Source organism: Aspergillus puulaauensis, chromosome 4, assembly GCF_016861865.1.
Source record: "Aspergillus puulaauensis MK2 DNA, chromosome 4, nearly complete sequence".
In the NCBI taxonomy this organism is placed as follows: domain Eukaryota; kingdom Fungi; phylum Ascomycota; class Eurotiomycetes; order Eurotiales; family Aspergillaceae; genus Aspergillus; species Aspergillus puulaauensis.
The window spans coordinates 1-18,097 of record NC_054860.1 but is presented as its reverse complement, the minus strand read 5'-3'; the positions used below and the strand labels follow the sequence as shown (position 1 = coordinate 18,097).

At 43.2% G+C, this 18,097-nt stretch overlaps 4 protein-coding genes across 4 annotated transcripts; all 4 read right to left on the bottom strand.

Annotated features, from left to right (window-relative positions):
* Positions 1-2,174: 2,174 nt before the first annotated feature.
* APUU_40004S (uncharacterized protein) lies at positions 2,175-4,148 on the bottom strand (the record flags this gene model as incomplete). The annotated part of the gene is made up of 6 exons (XM_041703027.1): positions 2,175-2,480; positions 2,539-2,775; positions 2,844-3,014; positions 3,075-3,363; positions 3,418-3,791; positions 3,849-4,148. The coding sequence occupies 6 exons, from the start codon at positions 4,146-4,148 to the stop codon at positions 2,175-2,177; spliced, it is 1,677 nt and encodes a 558-aa protein (XP_041555754.1).
* A 577-nt stretch (positions 4,149-4,725) lies between these two features.
* On the bottom strand, positions 4,726-5,370 carry APUU_40003S (uncharacterized protein; the record flags this gene model as incomplete). Its single annotated transcript, XM_041703026.1, has 2 exons — positions 4,726-5,066; positions 5,118-5,370. The coding sequence occupies 2 exons, from the start codon at positions 5,368-5,370 to the stop codon at positions 4,726-4,728; spliced, it is 594 nt and encodes a 197-aa protein (XP_041555753.1).
* Positions 5,371-5,447: 77 nt separating this feature from the next.
* On the bottom strand, positions 5,448-7,745 carry APUU_40002S (uncharacterized protein; the record flags this gene model as incomplete). Its single annotated transcript, XM_041703025.1, has 7 exons — positions 5,448-5,732; positions 5,782-5,943; positions 5,993-6,254; positions 6,308-6,684; positions 6,732-7,100; positions 7,153-7,311; positions 7,368-7,745. 7 exons carry the CDS (start codon positions 7,743-7,745, stop codon positions 5,448-5,450), a joined length of 1,992 nt encoding a protein of 663 aa, XP_041555752.1.
* Positions 7,746-15,200: 7,455 nt separating this feature from the next.
* On the bottom strand, positions 15,201-15,404 carry APUU_40001S (uncharacterized protein; the record flags this gene model as incomplete). Its single annotated transcript, XM_041703024.1, has 1 exon — positions 15,201-15,404. One exon carries the CDS (start codon positions 15,402-15,404, stop codon positions 15,201-15,203), a length of 204 nt encoding a protein of 67 aa, XP_041555751.1.
* Between the last annotated feature and the right edge of the window lie 2,693 nt (positions 15,405-18,097).

Below are 18,097 nucleotides of genomic sequence, written 5' to 3'. Positions count from 1 at the left end.
TACTCCAGGATGCACCTCTAAAGCCCTCGAGTTTGCTGCATGGATTTAGGATAGTTGCAATTGCATACATATTCCCATGAAACTCATAGGTATCCTGATAGTATTTCCTCAGCTTATCTTGTGCTGCTTCAAGGCCCTTGTAAAGAATCTTCTTCCAACGAAACTGCTTGTTTAACAGTCTTGTAAGATAGTCTTCAATATGGTTGAAAAGTGAATCATATATATCATAGACACGATGAATTGTTGTCCCGGTATGTTCGGAGAGACTGACGGTATAGATAGCAAACTCACGGAGAAGCTCTCGAAGATATGCGACTTGACGCCATTCTGCCGGTGTCATCACAAGACTCGAGAGATCGTACTTTGTATTTGCTGTAATATAGTGATCAATAGCAATCCGAAGCTGATAGGCGCGCTTGAGCATCTCATATGTCGAGTTCCAACGGGTGCGGCAATCAAGAAATAGTACTAATGGGTGTCCGATATAATCAACCGATTTTTGTTGTTCGATCTCAAAGGCTTGTCGGCGCTGCGGGCTTGCATTGATAAAGCGGCTAATCTTGCGGATCTAGGATAGATGTTATATATTAGTAGTATTCTAACTATGGTTAGAAATAATGGAAGTATCATACCTTCTCAAGTGTACCAATAATCCCTTTCTGTTTTACTCGGCTCTCGCTTTTATCCCAGGAGAACTGAACATTATCATTCTTAGGTGTAATTCTTAGTTCATCTAAGAATGCTTTCACAGAGAGTTGAATGACATGTGTAAGACAAGGGATATGATGGGCAGATCGAAGAACAGCAGCAAAATTAGGGTCAACTGCAGTACTGAGAAGTGAAGAGTGCTCATTATTCAGCTCATCCTTTAGGATTTGTGTTAGTTCAGCAAACATGGTAGTATTGTTAGATGCATTATCAGTCGTGATACCCAGTATGCGAGAGCCAAGCTGAAACTTACGGATTGTTGAAGCAACAACCCTAGCTAGTTCTTTACCTGAGTGATCTCCTTGTAAAGGAGGAAACCCAAGTAAGATCTCCTGATAGTTCCAGTCTGAATCAATAAAATAGCCTGTAATTGCCATAAAAGGCTTCTGGTGTGGGCTCGTCCAGCAGTCAAGTGCAATTGACATTCGGGAGTCAGGAGGGAAATAGTCGAGAATATGTTCCGATGTTACAGAAGACAGTTCCAAAAGACGTGATCGAATCTGATTACGGCCAGGAATATGCAGGTTGATCGAAGGGCTGCATATCATATGAAGGATCCGGCGGAAGAATACATTGTCTGTAGTTGTAAACGGTAGTCGACAGGAGATAATAAATCGGGTAATCTCATCGATAAGATTCTGATGCGAATATTGGCCAAGTGTCTCACTATTCTTCTTTATTATGAGTAGAACATCTAACCATGGTTAGAATTCTATGACTCACCTTTCCCCGTTCAAGAAGGCTAGCAATTGCACGATGTGTTGATTGAGAAGTATTATTGGGTTTTGGTTTATGTCTTCCGCAATTTGAACTGTCTGGATGGGCGTTCATAGACTTGGTTCCTGTGCGCCTGTAGGAGGGATGATTCATAACAGTCTTGCAGTGATGGCAGCAAACCTTAGGCTTCCCACTTGGAATCTCAGCAATTTCAATAAATAGATCCCATCCTCGTGATCTTCGACCCTCTGCTCCCCAGTGAATTTGCTCCTTGACATGATGTATAATATATTCTCCGATGGAGGTTTTTCGCCACCATAGAGTAAATTGTTCTCTTGCCTGGGATAGTTCTCTCTGGTCTGGAAAAAGCTGTGGTGTAGGGTATTTATAATACCTCAGGCCTCGGATAGATTCTGTGTTTGCAGTTGAAGGAAGATGGTTTGGTTCTTCATGAAAGGATATTGCCGTTGGATTAGAATTTGAAAGCGGTGTTGAACATGATGGTGTTAATTGTATTGGAGGTGAACTGCGGTCATAAGAGAAATCAGAAAATAAATCTGACCCTAAATGTTGTGATTGAGACATGATAAATGTATAGTACTGTAAAAGTAAGTATACTGCAAAGTATTAAGGATATAAAAGAGAGCTATAATATAGAAAGAAATAAAATCCTAACAATACTAAGATTATTATATTAATAAGAGAGTTCAGAAAGAGAAACTATACCGAGTTATCCAACTTATCCTAGCTTATAGAGTCCTGTCTCTCTTTGCTTGTTTTAAGATATGATTATCCTCCTTCTCTAACTGATCTTCATCCCTACTAATTTCCTTCCGCTTGGTTGATATTATACCTCTTGGGTTCTTAAATAGTTTTGGATACGTTGTGGTAAGAAAACCAGGACATATATCTGCTCTTTTACTATATCTCTGTAATTGAGATATAGTAAAAGCCTCCAGATCTTCATTCCAATCATCTGGATATGCCTGCCATCCATATTTATTTAAAATTTCTGCCTTTTCTTTTAGAAGGATAACGGCGGCCTTGTATTGATCCTGGAGGAGAAATAAGGATCAGCGGTATTAGAACTAAAAGTTAGAATAATGTACGTACCAGGGATTGGATACCCGTTGTTGTAGAACTAGATAACCCAGGATTATGAGTTTCAAGTAATGCCTGTTTTAGTAGACGATAGTGTACTATTGCCCCAAATAGGTCTCCTTCTGAAATAATATATTGATGATTCGGAGGAGTATTCAGTCCTGGAAGCAGGCGTAACTGTTGGTTATGCTCGAAATTGGCGTGGCAAATGTTGAGCCCCCAACTTGAATAGCGGGATAAAGAGTCCCCCTAGGATCATCTAGATCAGCATATTTTCTAACCAAAGTTAGATTATATAGAAAATCCATATCACGAACTGCTTTAGCCAAATCATTTAGTGGCTCCATTGAGCCCCTTAATTGTGAAGGGAATGATACTACCACCAGAACTAAGACCTGATACCAATGTGATAGCTTGAACCGCTGACAGTATTCATTCATTTCAACACCTCCAGATATAAAGGTTTCTGATGGAAGAGATACCGGAAGCTTGAAACCAGATCAGCCTAATCTAACAATAAAAGATTTTGTGGATACTGAGTTACTCACCAGATTTTCATAACAAGGGTCACACCATTGTGGATCAGACTTTACTTGATCCCATAATTTAGTAATGAAAACCTCTGCCTGTTCATGGTAGGCTGACTGTGGCAAGGTAGAACATTTATTATGGGTCTTCCATAATAAGTGTGTGAAGTAGTTTGCCCAGGAAAATTCCTTCAGCTCCTTACTTGCACGTTCCGGATAAACCCAGTCTGGTTGCACCCAACGAGTAATATGGTTCAGGATACTTATAACCTTTGATGAAATATTCCTCTCACTTATATACCATGAATGCCTAAACAAAACGTTTAAGTACTAAATCAATAGTTAAGCCATAACGGTAACATACCATGTAGGGATAATAGACGGCTTTATATTATAAAGCCTTTGCCATATATCTTGGTACTCAATATCTGAAAGACTTGAAAGAAAGCCTGGACGTCGGGAGAGTATAATACTTTCTCCAGTAATAGGCATACCTGAAGAGCCTAGTACAGGATAATCCTTCAAGGAAGTTATGAAGGCCCCAGGAAAGTTGGAGTTACTTTCCCCACAGCTATTATCACAAGACGTCGGGAAAAACAGGACTTGTAATTGACTATTCCAGTCTTCTGGCTTGAGTTCTAGTATCTTAACCCAGTCATCAGATACAATATCATTAATATGATGTTGGAAAATAGTATGGCCGAAGTCGAGAAATTTCTTAATCTCGCGAACCCATATCTAACCATGGTTAGTTAACCAGTTAAATAAATGTTATAGCAAAGGGGAGGAACTTACATGGTCCAGTTTAGAATTTACAATCCGTTCGAGAAGAGACCAGGTAAAGAATTTCTTGCCATAGTCTGTTTCACATAAATCTAATGTAATATATCGGAAGGTATCATGCCGGATTACCGCTAATACACGTGCCGTGCTTGCCTTCTGAATATCCAGAGAATTGTGGAGCCACTTATTAAATGCCCTGGGTTTCAGCAATTCCTTCTGCTGATCAGGGGAGAGTCTGGTAAAATGACGCAGCAACCGACATGCTGTAGCACCCTCTGTCTCGAGAGATAACTGGGTTCCACCTCGTGCCATAGTTATACTGTAAAGCGAGTAATCTAACTATAGTTAGATTACTCTGTATATAGTACTGTTTAAGATATAGTTGATCAAGGAATGAGGTTGTGTATAGAGGAATAATAGGGAAAATAGAGAATCAGAATCAGAAATACCGATGAACAGTAATTATAGATTATTAATATCTAACCTAGTGTCATAGATTACATAAGTAGAACTAACCAATAAAGGCTGCGATTTGCAATAGTCTTAAGGTTACTAAACTGATAACAACTACAGTAAAAGGACTAAGGACATGTATGAAAATATATATCTGTATTCAAGCCAGCTTCACTTTGTATAGTATAAGAACCTACTACTTAATACTAGTCTGTGGTACCTCAACTACTGATCCTAAGTATATCTACTCTCTACTGTATGTATAGATAAACAATTTCAACTTGAATCTTGTGTTATTTCAACTATTTCCTATGTAGTATTGCATTCGCATCTTTCACTAAATCATAGAGTAGGCTGTTGGACAACGGAGCTGTAGAGTCAGTACCTGATACTGTTGCCTTACTCAAGACATTCTAACCATGGTTAGAATATTCAATTAATTAGGCATCTCCTGATCCGCTTGGTCCACATCCGCCGTTTCAGCACCCGCCGCGCCATCATCTCCAGGAGTCGGTTCTACTTCAAGATCTTCCATTTCATCCTCTGGCATCTGTAGCTTGTAATAGGCATATAAATCCTTCAATTCCAACCATTTCTGGGTACCTTGAGTCGCTCGAGTCTCGTCAGTCATGTTAACGTATTCCAGGCATTTTTGCTTGATTCGGTTAGTCGCTTGCAGATGCGTGTCGGCATCGATACGGTTTCCATCCAGTTGCCTGATGTCAACGGGTATCGGCATCTCGAGGATAGTGCGAACAGTCGTGAGTGTGGGGTCAGCTAACATCCTGTTAGTAACCCTGTAATTTCTAACCATGGTTAGAAACTTACGATCACCTCTCTTGCGTTTTCTAGTGCCGGATCTTTCAACCATCATGTTCATCCGCTGACGCCGGGCGCGTTTGAACTCATCAAGGTATTCTTCCTCTAATGTCTTGTACTTCAGAGGGCGCGCATCTTGAAAACCTGGTTTTTCTGGTCGAGTATCGACTGGTCGGGCAATATCTCTCCTAAGAGTGAATGATCCTAGGTCCTCATTGAAGTTATCACGGTCGAGGTTATACCCCACTTTCTGCAATGCCATGTCGAGTTCTACAAGCACTTCAGCCGCAGCTATGTATTCCTCCTGCCAATGAAATTAATAACTCAATCTAACCATGGTTAGAAAGAGAGTATGTAGATACTAACCATAGAAGCGATCAAATTTTTCGGACGAAGGGAATTCTTTCCAAGCGGTATGATATAGCCCCACTCAAGGGTCAGGAGCATTTTCCGCTTTAATTCACGGTAGTGGATCAAAGCGCCAAAAACATCCCCCTCGTCAGCAAATGCAGCACGGGTCAACGGGTTGTCAAGAGCTGGAGTCTTGAGCAACATCATGTTATCACGAAAATTAGTGTCAACAATGATATTTCCCCATGTTGGGGTTGGCAGGAGTTGGTCTTGCTATAATCCCATTAGTATTATTCTAACTATGGTTAGAAGCTTCACTTACAAGGGTTGTTTTATTGTTGAATTGAGCCATATCACCCCTGAGGCAGTCCGCTTTCTGGTGGGTCACCAGGTTGACGATATTGGCCCAACAAGTCTTGGTAAATCGTTGTAGATAGTCTTCATTTTTTCCCTCATCCAGTAAGTTTGTCGGTAATGTCTTGAGCTAGTATTTATTAGCTGAATATTTCTAACATTGGTTAGAAATATTTTACCTCTGTTTCGACCACGGTGTCTCTCCACATAGTCTCCTGTTTAACCTCCTTAAGAATTGTCAGGATGAACTGCCGGGCAATCTCTGTATCTGTATCCTCATTAAGCATGAGTCGCTTAACCTCTGTTGTAAAATGAAAGTATTGTAGTGCGTGATTCGCCCGCTCAGGAAACTTCCATGTTGGTTCTACCCATGTTAGAATATGCTTTAGTAGCTGGCAAGTTGGCTTGACTGGATGCTTCTCAAGTTGGGTCCATTCCGACCTTCTCATTATTAGTATCAAGTAATATTTAACTTTGGTTAGAAAATCACCTACCAACTAGGACACTCCAAGTCACGGTTATCACGAAGTGCATGGAAGATCCTGACGTATTGCTTCTCATCCAACATATCCATGAAGTCAGGCCGACGATGTTCGAAATTAGCTCCACCAACGTGGACTGGTTTAGACAGTTTCGGCAGGGCCTTATTCGATCGATATTCAACCGGGAGGGCAAATGGGCGTTTATGCGGGGTTTTCCCGTCCCAATAATCAGATGTGTTCGGAAAAAATAGAAGACGTAAGTGAAAGTCGGGTCTTCCAGCAGGAAGGGAGAAGATCTTCATAAAATCATTCTTGTGCAGCAGGTTTTCCGATCCCCCAAGGATCTTCGACATGAAATGAAAGTACTTCTTGAATTCGGCGATCCAAATCTAACAATGGTTAGAATAATAATAAGAGAGTGTGCATGAAAACTCACGAAATCAAGTCGAGTTCCCAACATTCTAGTGATCAAGGCCCAATTAAATGTCGCCTCGCCATAGCGAGTCGACACGTAACGAAAACAACTATTCTTCCACGCATCATTACGGAGAATTGGCTTGATTCGAGGGGTGGTATCCGGGGTGATCCCAAATGTTTGATATAGCCAGCTGTCAAATTCGGTCTTGCTTGAAGTTAGTTTCTGCTGATCCTCGGCAGACAGGACATTCCATTTCGATATGACATAATATGCAGTATAACCCTCGGAGTTTTGAAGGCTGACGGGTTTACTATTCGCGCAGAGCGCGGCCAGTAAATTCGAATCCAGATCATCAATAGCATATAAGTCGATTGCCCAGCAATAGTCCTACCGATTGTTAGATGAATTTTGATTTTAACCATGGTTAGAAAATAACTACCTTGACTTCAGGCGCTTGAATTACGTTACCATACTGATCATTTGCCCCTTGCTGTGCAAGTTTCGCCTGTTCCTCTAATAACGTAAGAAGTGCCTCGACGCGATGTTGACCATTTCGGAGAACAGGTCGAACCAGCCCGGAATATCTAATAAACGATCCCTAGTTTTATTAGTCCAGTATCACCCAGAAAAAACTAACCATGGTTAGAATCATACCTCGCTGCCTCTACTGACTTTGACTCTATTTTCCACATCCTCCAAAGTCACGCCATCTGCTATATATGACTGAAGAATGCTTGCGAACTCCTCCTTCCGAACAGTCACAGTAAGTCGTGTGCGATTAGAATATCGTTGGATTCCGTGTTGGAACGCGCTGACGAGTTGGCGAACTAGACGGTCAGAAATTGTTCGGTTCCGTCCTTGCTCAACTGACCACACCCGGTCAAGGCGGCGTATATCGATTATCAAGGTTCCCAGGAAGTGGTCCCCAAGTTTTTCCTGTGTTGTATCTTCAGTTGCAATAAGACCGGTTTGGGGCGCTCGCGATCTAGACTTGGGAGAGGCAGTCTGCCTCCCGGCACTTTTTGGTGGCATTGGAATCTAACAATGGTTAGATTTAACTGGAAACTACTGATAAGTTCGTGAAAAGATTGCTGGATTTCAGAAATGGGGTTCAGAAACGAAAAACCCAGACACCTAGAAAGAAGAAATCAAAATTACCCTTGACAGGTGAGAGATGGTATCTTAACCCTTCTACATATTCACTACTATATTCACTGATGATAATAATAGAAAATCTAACCATTGTTAGATTTTCCCCTGTTCACGAACCACCTAACCGCCTGATCCTAGTAACCACTCGATCCTAGACTTGATATCTCCTATTCACAGACTACTTCACGAACCGCTTCACGAACCACTTAACCACCTGATCCTAGCCTCCGCTTGATCCTAGCAACCGCTCGATCCTAGTCTTGATATCTCCTATTCACGAACCACTTCACGAACCGCTTCACGAACCACTTAACCACCTGATCCTAGCCTCCGCTTGATCCTAGCAACCGCCCGATCCTGGCAACCGCTCGATCCTAGTTTTGATATCTCCTATTCACGAACCACTTCACGAACCGCTTCACGAACCACTTAACCACCTGATCCTAGCCTCCGCTTGATCCTAGTAACTACTTGAACCTAGCAATCATCTGATCCTAGCCTTAATATCTTCTATTTACAAACTATCTAACTGCCTGATCCTAGCCTCTGCCTAGTAACTATATAATTCTAGTAACTATCTAATCCTTAGAACTACTTAATTCTTAACCCTATTCTAGTACTAACTTAAAATAATATTATAGTATAAAAAATGGGTTGGGTCGGGTTTTCTAACCTATCCTAGTTAAATATTTAGTCTAGCTCTATTTAGTATAGTATCTTACTATAGTAGGTTAGTCCTGTTAATCTCCGGGTTTAATAGGTTAAACCCGCAGAACCCGCCCCAAACCTATTATGGGTTGGTTTAATATTATTAATACCCAAACCCGCTGCGGGTTGGGGTCCGCGAGGCCTTGACCCGCCCCAACCCAACCCGTATGCATGTCTAATCAGAAGTATTTTCTGCTTTAATTCATGGTAGTGGATTAAAGTGCTAAAAACATCCTCCTTGTCAGCAAATGCAGCACGGGTCAATGGGTTGTTAAGAGCTGGAGTCTTGAGTAACATTATATTATCACGAAAATTAGTATTAATAATGATATTTCCCTATGTTGGGGTTAGCAGGAGTTGGTCTTGCTATAATCCTATTAGTATTATTCTAACTATAGTTAGAAGCTTTATTTATAAGGGTTGTTTTATTGTTGAATTAAGCTATATTACCTCTAAGGTAGTCTGCTTTCTGGTAGGTCACCAGGTTAACAATATTAGCCTAATAAATCTTAGTAAATTATTATAGATAGTCTTTATTTTTTCCCTTATCTAGTAAGTTTATCGGTAATATCTTGAGCTAGTATTTATTAGCTGAATATTTCTAATATTAGTTAGAAATATTTTATCTCTGTTTTAACCACGGTGTCTCTTTATATAGTCTCCTGTTTAACCTCCTTAAGAATTATTAGGATGAACTGCCGGGTAATCTCTGTATCTGTATCCTTATTAAGCATGAGTTGCTTAACCTCTGTTATAAAATAAAAGTATTATAATATATGATTCGCCCGCTCAGGAAACTTCTATATTAGTTCTACCTATGTTAGAATATGTTTTAGTAGCTGGTAAGTTGGCTTGACTGGATACTTTTTAAGTTAGGTCCAGTCCGACCTTCTTATTATTAGTATCAAGTAATATTTAACTTTGGTTAGAAAATCACCTACTAACTAGGACACTCTAAGTCACGGTTATTACGAAGTGTATGGAAGATCCTGATGTATTGCTTTTTATCTAACATATCCATAAAGTCAGGCCGACGATGTTCGAAATTAGCTCTACTAATATGGACTGGTTTAGACAGTTTCGGCAGGGCCTTATTTGATCAATATTTAACCGGGAGGGTAAATAGGTGTTTATGCGGGGTTTTCCCGTCCCAATAATCAGATGTATTCGGAAAAAATAGAAGATATAAGTGAAAGTCAGGTCTTCTAGCAGAAAGGGAGAAGATCTTTATAAAATTATTCTTGTGCAGCAGGTTTTCCGATCCCCCAAGGATCTTCGACATGAAATGAAAGTACTTCTTGAATTCAGTAATCTAAATCTAACAATAGTTAGAATAATAATAAGAGAGTGTGCATGAAAACTCACGAAATTAAGTTAAGTTCCCAACATTCTAGTGATTAAGGCCTAATTAAATGTCGCCTCGCCATAGCGAGTTGATATATAACGAAAACAACTATTCTTCCACGTATCATTACGGAGAATTGGCTTGATTCGAGGGGTGGTATCCGGGGTGATCCTAAATGTTTAATATAGCCAGCTGTCAAATTCAGTCTTGCTTAAAGTTAGTTTCTGCTGATCCTCGGCAGACAGGACATTCTAACGTAATTCCTAACCGAGTCGCGCATCCTACCCGAGTCGCGCACCTCATCAAAAGTCCACGCGTTAAGATACTGAAGCAATTCAAACAGCAACCATGCCACCAAAACAACGTCGGGTATCTCAAAATTTGGTGGAGTAAGAGGGGAGGATCCTACTTGCTATTTCTGCTTTAAAAAAAAACGAAATATCGAGTACTCGTCGCGCAGCAGAGGTTTTTAATGTGCCTCCCTCTACACTCCGGGACCGACTACAAGGCCGGCAATATCGAGCAGAACAACGCGCCAACTCTCATAGGCTATCTGAAACTCAGGAAGAGGTCTTAATAAGATGGATAGTATCTAGGGACATGCGTGGAGCAGCTCCTAGGCCGTCCCAGGTGACAGAAATGGCCAATCTTATCCTACAAGCAGACAACCCGCCTGGATACACGCCTCTAAGCAAGAACTGGACCACAACCTTTACTAGAAGGCGCCCGGAGGTCAAGAGCCGCTTTGCACGAAGATATAATTACCAGCGAGCCAAATGTGAGGATCCTAGAGTTATTGGAGCGTGGTTTGAGCAGCTACAGAGGGTTCGAATGGAGTATGGGATTCAGGATGAAGATATCTTCAATTTTGACGAAACAGGCTTTGCAATGGGCATTTTAGCTACCTCTAAGGTAGTTACAAGAGCTAATATGCCTGGAAAACCTCATCTTATTCAGCCAGGCAATCGGGAATGGGTGACAACCATCGAGAGTATCAATACAATGGGATGGGCCCTTCCTTCTACTATTATCTTTAAAGGAAAGATCTATATAGAAGGATGGTTTCAAGAAGGCCGCTTACCAGAGGATTGGAGGATTGAGGTCAGCCAAAATGGATGGACAACCAATGAGATAGGCCTCCGGTGGCTTCAAAAAGTCTTTATTCCAGCAACAAATGGCCGTACAGTCGGTAGATATCGATTACTTGTTTTAGATGGCCATGGAAGCCATTTGACACCTCAATTCGACAAGGCATGCAATGACAACAATATTATAGCTATTTGCATGCCTCCGCACTCTTCTCACCTCTTGCAACCTCTAGATGTTGGTTGTTTTGGTCCTTTAAAGCGCGCGTACGGAGGTCTTGTGGAATCGAAAATACGGCTTGGATTCACCCATATCGACAAGTTTGACTTCTTAAGGGCCTATCCAGAAGCTCACCAGGAGGTTTTTAAACCTCAAAATATTAAGAGTGGCTTTGCTGCAGCTGGAATACACCCATTTGATCCTCAGAGGGTGCTTAGCAAGCTGAATATCTCGCTAGCTACCCCTACCCCCCCCCCCCCAAGCCGTGGGACGCTTTCAACAAGTTCCTCAACACTCGCAACACCTTATACAACTCGTCAATTGCAGCGGCAAGCATCTTCAGTCAAAAAGCTTTTAAAAAGAGGTTCTCAAAGCCCTTCAACTCCATCAAAAAGAGCCCTACAGCAAATAATAAAGGGCTGTGAGGTAGCTATCTACAACGCTGTCCAGTTAGCGGAGGAAAACCATGATCTCCGCGCTGCAAATGAGAAAGAGAAGCAGAAAAAGGATCGGTCAAGGCGCCAGATAACTCCTAATAAAGGCCTATCTATACAGGAAGCTAGAGATCTCATGGAGCAGAGAAATAAGCGATTAGGTACAGAGGGGGGGTCTACCGCGAGTTCTGCATCTTTACCTTTAACCGTGCCAAGACGAGCACCACCAAAGTGTACGAACTGTGGAATTCAAGGCCATACTAGAGTTAGATGTCCTACACGTTCAGATATTTAAATTTTAATGAAATACGCGTGTTTTGGTTGTTGGCGATAGCTTCAAAAATTCTAAGCATGGCGGAATTCGGTGGGGTGCGCGACTCGGGTAGGATGCGCGACTCGGTTAGGAATTACGTTATTTTGATATGACATAATATGCAGTATAACCCTCGGAGTTTTGAAGGCTGACAGGTTTACTATTCGCGCAGAGCGCGGCCAGTAAATTTGAATCCAGATTATTAATAGTATATAAGTTGATTGCCCAGCAATAATCCTACTGATTATTAGATGAATTTTGATTTTAACCATAGTTAGAAAATAACTATCTTGACTTCAGGCGCTTGAATTATGTTACTATACTAATTATTTGCCTCTTGCTGTGTAAGTTTCGCCTGTTCCTCTAATAATATAAGAAGTGCCTCGACGCGATGTTGACTATTTTGGAGAACAGGTTAAACCAGCCCGGAATATCTAATAAATAATCCCTAGTTTTATTAGTCTAGTATTACCCAGAAAAAACTAACTATGGTTAGAATTATACCTCGCTGCCTCTACTGACTTTAACTCTATTTTTTATATCCTCTAAAGTCACGCCATCTGCTATATATAACTGAAGAATGCTTGCGAACTCCTCCTTCTAAATAGTCACAGTAAATTATGTGTGATTAGAATATTGTTGGATTCCGTGTTGGAACGTGCTGACGAGTTAGTGAACTAGATAGTCAGAAATTATTTAGTTCCGTCCTTACTTAACTGATCATACCCAGTCAAGGCGGCGTATATCGATTATTAAGGTTCCCAGGAAGTGGTCCCCAAGTTTTTCCTGTATTATATCTTTAGTTATAATAAGACCGGTTTAGGGCGCTCGTGATCTAGCCTTAGGAGAGGTAGTCTGCCTCCCGGCACTTTTTAGTAGTATTAGAATCTAATAATGGTTAGATTTAACTGGAAACTACTGATAAGTTCGTGAAAAGATTACTGGATTTCAGAAATAAGATTCAGAAACGAAAAACCCAGACACCTAGAAAGAAGAAATCAAAATTACTCTTGATAGGTAAGAGATAGTATCTTAACCCTTCTATATATTTACTACTATATTCACTGATGATAATAATAGAAAATCTAACCATTATTAGATTTTCCCCTGTTCACGAACCACCTAACCGCCTGATCCTAGTAACCACTCAATCCTAGACTTAATATCTCCTATTCACAGACTACTTCACGAACCGCTTCACGAACCACTTAACCACCTGATCCTAGCCTCCGCTTGATCCTAGCAACCGCTCGATCCTAGTCTTGATATCTCCTATTCATGAACCACTTCACGAACCGCTTCACGAACCACTTAACCACCTGATCCTAGCCTCCGCTTGATCCTAGCAACCGCCCGATCCTGGCAACTGCTCGATCCTAGTTTTAATATCTCCTATTCACGAACCACTTCACGAACCGCTTCACGAACCACTTAACCACCTGATCCTAGCCTCTGCTTGATCCTAGTAACTACTTGAACCTAGCAATCATCTGATCCTAGCCTTAATATCTTCTATTTACAAACTATCTAACTGCCTGATCCTAACCTCTGCCTAGTAACTATATAATTCTAGTAACTATCTAATCCTTAGAACTACTTAATTCTTAACCCTATTCTAGTACTAACTTAAAATAATATTATAGTATAAAAAATAGGTTAGGTCGGGTTTTCTAACCTATCCTAGTTAAATATTTAGTCTAGCTCTATTTAGTATAGTATCTTATTATAGTAGATTAGTCCTATTAATCTCCGGGTTTAATAGGTTAAACCCGCAGAACCCGCCCCAAACCTATTATGGGTTGGTTTAATATTATTAATACCTAAACCCGCTGCGGGTTGGGGTCCGCGAGGCCTTGACCCGCCCCAACCCAACCCGTATGCATGTCTAAGTACTTTATCTAGTAGATACCAGGTCTATTAGCATCATCTACTGTTTTGACCTTAAAGCCGATCCAAAACCTATATATAGCAGAAACTCCGGATCCGCTATCTCCAGCAGGTATCAGTTGTTACTTAGCGTGATAATAGCCACCCGGAATTACGGCCTACAGACCGGGATTTAGGACTAACCAGCCGGGCTACTCGGTTCGAGCGAGGTCAGTATATAGTATAGGAGTAAAAGAAGCTACCTACCTCCAGGAGACACGGGCCAGGCGACTTGGAAAGGAGAGTTGAAAGAAGAAGAAAGAACATGTCAAGGCAGGGGAAAGGGCAGGGTATATATATATATCCCTAATAAAAAGAAGCCCTAAAATAATCCTCCAGGATAAGGATCAGTCAGCCAGCCTACCCGAATAGTACTAGTGCGAGTGGAGACACACGCGCGCCAACCATAAGCGCCCTGCCGTCTAGATATAACCGCCGTTAAATAAACAAGAGCCCTTTCCCGTGGAGTTTCTAGCTCTCTCCTTTACCTTCCTATTCAACGCGTCGACGCTTTCAATCAATTATCCAAGCTAACCTTCCCGGCTGTGAACCTAGGTGTACCTATCAGGTATCTACAGGTCTATAACCAATCAATCTCTACCCAGCCGGTCCTATGGACCAGCGCGCAACTCGGCTCCCTGCCCCTATCCAGTATAATACGCGTCGATAATCAACCCGGACCCAATCTCTCTCTCTAACCAGCACTAGAACTCTGCTACCAGCGCGCCTCTCAGGAGATATGTTAGGAAGTAAGTAAGATTACTATGCTATATCCATAACAGGCCCTAGTACTATTACCACCCCAGTATCGGCTGAGTCCTTTAGAGCCTATAATCTTCGGAACCGCACAGTACCTAAAGCGACCCAAAGGGTCCTAATAACTAAAGAACAGCCAACCCTTATATAGCAACACCTAGGTCCCGAAAGAGAGCATACATAACGCAAGGGAAAACAGAACACAGAAAACCAAGAACAGTAAAAGAAAGAATTAGTTCAGGATTAAATAAGTCTAACGTCCGATTAACAAGAGGGAGTCTGATTAACCAAGCTATTCAGCCGCCGTGTTACCTAGAGGATTGCCAGCAGCAGCCAGCTCCTAAGTCTGACTACAGGTTGCCGGGCGCGACCACTTCGCATCACAGTCCAACTGAGCACCACGTCTCTTATATTTCTTCTTCAGGGCGGTATCGTTATTGGTAGATGCTAGGAAATCAAGGAGGTCGGGCGGCGCATCAGACAGCTCCAGCTCCGAATCATCGTCATCAGACCCAAACTACCCAGGGGGAGATCGGGTCAGCCCATGTTTAACCGCAGTTACAACCCCGGTGGTAGGGAAGCCCAAGGAGGGGGTTACTTATAAGATCACCAAGCTGCGAGTCGGTGCCGTCAGGCAGCACATCAACCCGGTCACCGGCCTCAGGATCCTTCTCCTCCTTCTCGGGACTGACATCGTCACCTTTCTGCTCAGCGTCGGGGGCTGGGGTGACCTTAGAAGGCACAGCCTGCATATCCAAGCGGTTAGGATCGCGAACGGAAAACCATATAACAAGGCTAATCTTACTAACTAACTCCTCTTCCTGCCACAACTTTTCTTCGGTTTCGGGGTTGGTGACGGGGTGAGGCCGCGCTGGAGCTTAAAAGTATCCTTAAAGTAAGATAGGGCCTCCGGTGTGGGGTCAACCAATACCTAGATCTCCTGGTCTGACTTCACCAGGATACCCCCAGCCTTAGACTTCCCCTTAAATACCTGCATAGCACACTCTATTACTTACTTCTACTATATCTTATACTATAGGCGACTCCATCAGCTAACTACCCAGAAACCTACCTAATAGAAAGAGAGAAGGGAGACACCCCATGATTTAACTATAGTAAAGACCGGGTGCTCGGTTTTACTGCAGTTAAACCATAGGATAGGTGAAGGCTGTAACTTACCAGAGTCTCATCAGTATATCCTTAATCAAACAGGTTTCCTATATCCTCCCAAGTGCGTACCTCCCCCAGATAGGCTATGATCTTCTCAAGCATCAACTCCTAGATCACCCGGCTGCGGATATCTTGCTCAGGGTCGTCAATCACTTCGCGCCCCGCAATGCTAGTATCATCTATCTAGTCAGGCTCACTGGGGGTCTCCGCCTGATCCCTCGCGCGGGCTGCCGCTGCCTGTGCCTTGGCAGTCTCGTCCTGTACTATCGCGGTCTTAAGTCAATCCTCCACCTCCTCCTCCCGGAGGTTCGCGGCCAGTTCAGGCACCTATTTACGTAAGTTATTCCACTCGAGCCTGCGCTGGATGGTATAATCCTGGAACAAGATCCAGATCTTCTGCTGATCCTTCTACATCACCCGGTTACCGCGGCCCACACACTAGATCGTGAAGTTCCGGTTCGGGGGCGTTTCCAGCAGCATAATACAGCTGCACGTTGCCTGCAGGTTAAGCCCGAGAGCCCCACAGGTGTAAGTGGTGAGGAGTACCTGACAGTTAGACACAGGATTAGTAAAATAGGCTTTTGCAGCCTCGCGCTCCTCAGTCTTATAGTAAGACTCGATAATCACGACGCGGAGACCAAGCGTATCCAGAAATATCTGGACCATCCATATTACCAGCGGCCACCGGCAGAATATCATAAATCACGGCGGGCACTCCTTAAGTGCGAGATCCGGCTTCCACATACCTTCATCTAACATAATGCTGAACAGGTACCGGAGCTTCGGGTAATCACTAGCTAGGTATAGAGCCTACTCCACGCGGGTCTGAAAGATCAGGGCGAGGTTCTCCTAATAAGTATAGGCCTAAAATAAACTGAACCCCTGATCTGGTCGACCCTTAACCTGGTCGGACATCACCTTCACCAGGGACGCGGCCCGCCCGACCGACTTCGCGAACTAATATAAACAAGGACAGAACCCTAAGATATATACCTACTGAACCAGCACCATGTTTATCTGGCCCCCATTCTCGGGCTCCCCGGCGTCCAGGTTGGCGTCCTCTTGGGAGGGTTTATATATCTCTAGTATAAGAGAGGAATAGAAGCAGTCATGTTCAGCCTGCTGGTTAGTATTATACTAAAGCTCGACGGTCATGATACAGTACGGCGGGATACTATCGCTGATGACCTTAGTAGGGTCACGGGGGTTCGGATTATCCAGAGTACAACTCAGGCAGAGTATCTTCATAATAACCGGAATTACATCAAAACCGGCTGCGGCCGAGAGCTGTCCTTGCACGGCGAGTTTAGCAAGGCGCGCGGGGGACAGGAGATAAACCGGGGCCTCACCACCGGCGGCTATTACTTCCACTCCCTGGCAGTACAGAGCAACCCCGTCAGAACCCTTGGGGATAGCGGCGCCGTCGGGGTTCCAGCCCTTCTAGAATATTAAAGCTAGGTACCCACAGAGATCAAGCACCTTGTTTATCATCAGAGTTACACTCAGAATCCAGATATAGGGAGCGGCTAACAAGGCAATACTCTAATAGGCGCGGGTGACTATAGTCTTAACAGCATGACCCTTGTTATAGATAACTTGACTAAACAGGGGCCCACTCAGTGACTTGCCCGACGCGGCCGGGGGAACCAGCAGGGAAGAATACATATTGCGGCGACTGGCCGTTTTGCTTTAACCAGTCCGGCTAGAGGCGGCCTGGCCAGGCTCCTCCTAAAGATCTTAGAACAGGTCAGCAGCCTGGCGGCGCGCTGCGACGAGGGCCTGGTAGGTATCATCCCCTCCTAAATTAGCGGCGTCCCCGGGGAGTTCATCCGAGGGTTCAGCGTCCCCGCTCTTAGGATCATTAGTCTCCTAAGTTAGACCGGTCAGCCATGTCCCAGCAGCGCCGGAAAAATTTAACTGCAGTAAAGCTAACACCTAATACAGGGGATGTTTAACCGCAGGAAAGATCTAAAATAGCTTTACTATAGTTAAACCATCAGGGGGGAGGGACATACCGTCGGTTTAGTCATGCTGCGGGTGTTCCGGCGCCCTGACGCCCCGCCGTTGCTATCATGCTTAGTATCCATCTCCGTTGTTCGCACGGCCCACGTAGTATAGGTACTAATATAGACCACCTAGGCAGTAGCCGGGTTATTCATGTCCAGTTAAGTAATCTCTGCCTTTAAAGCCGCGAGGTTGTCGACCATCTTTTCCTTCTTATAGACATCTTAGGGTTAGGGTTAGGGTTAGGGTTAGGGTTAGGGTTAGGGTTAGG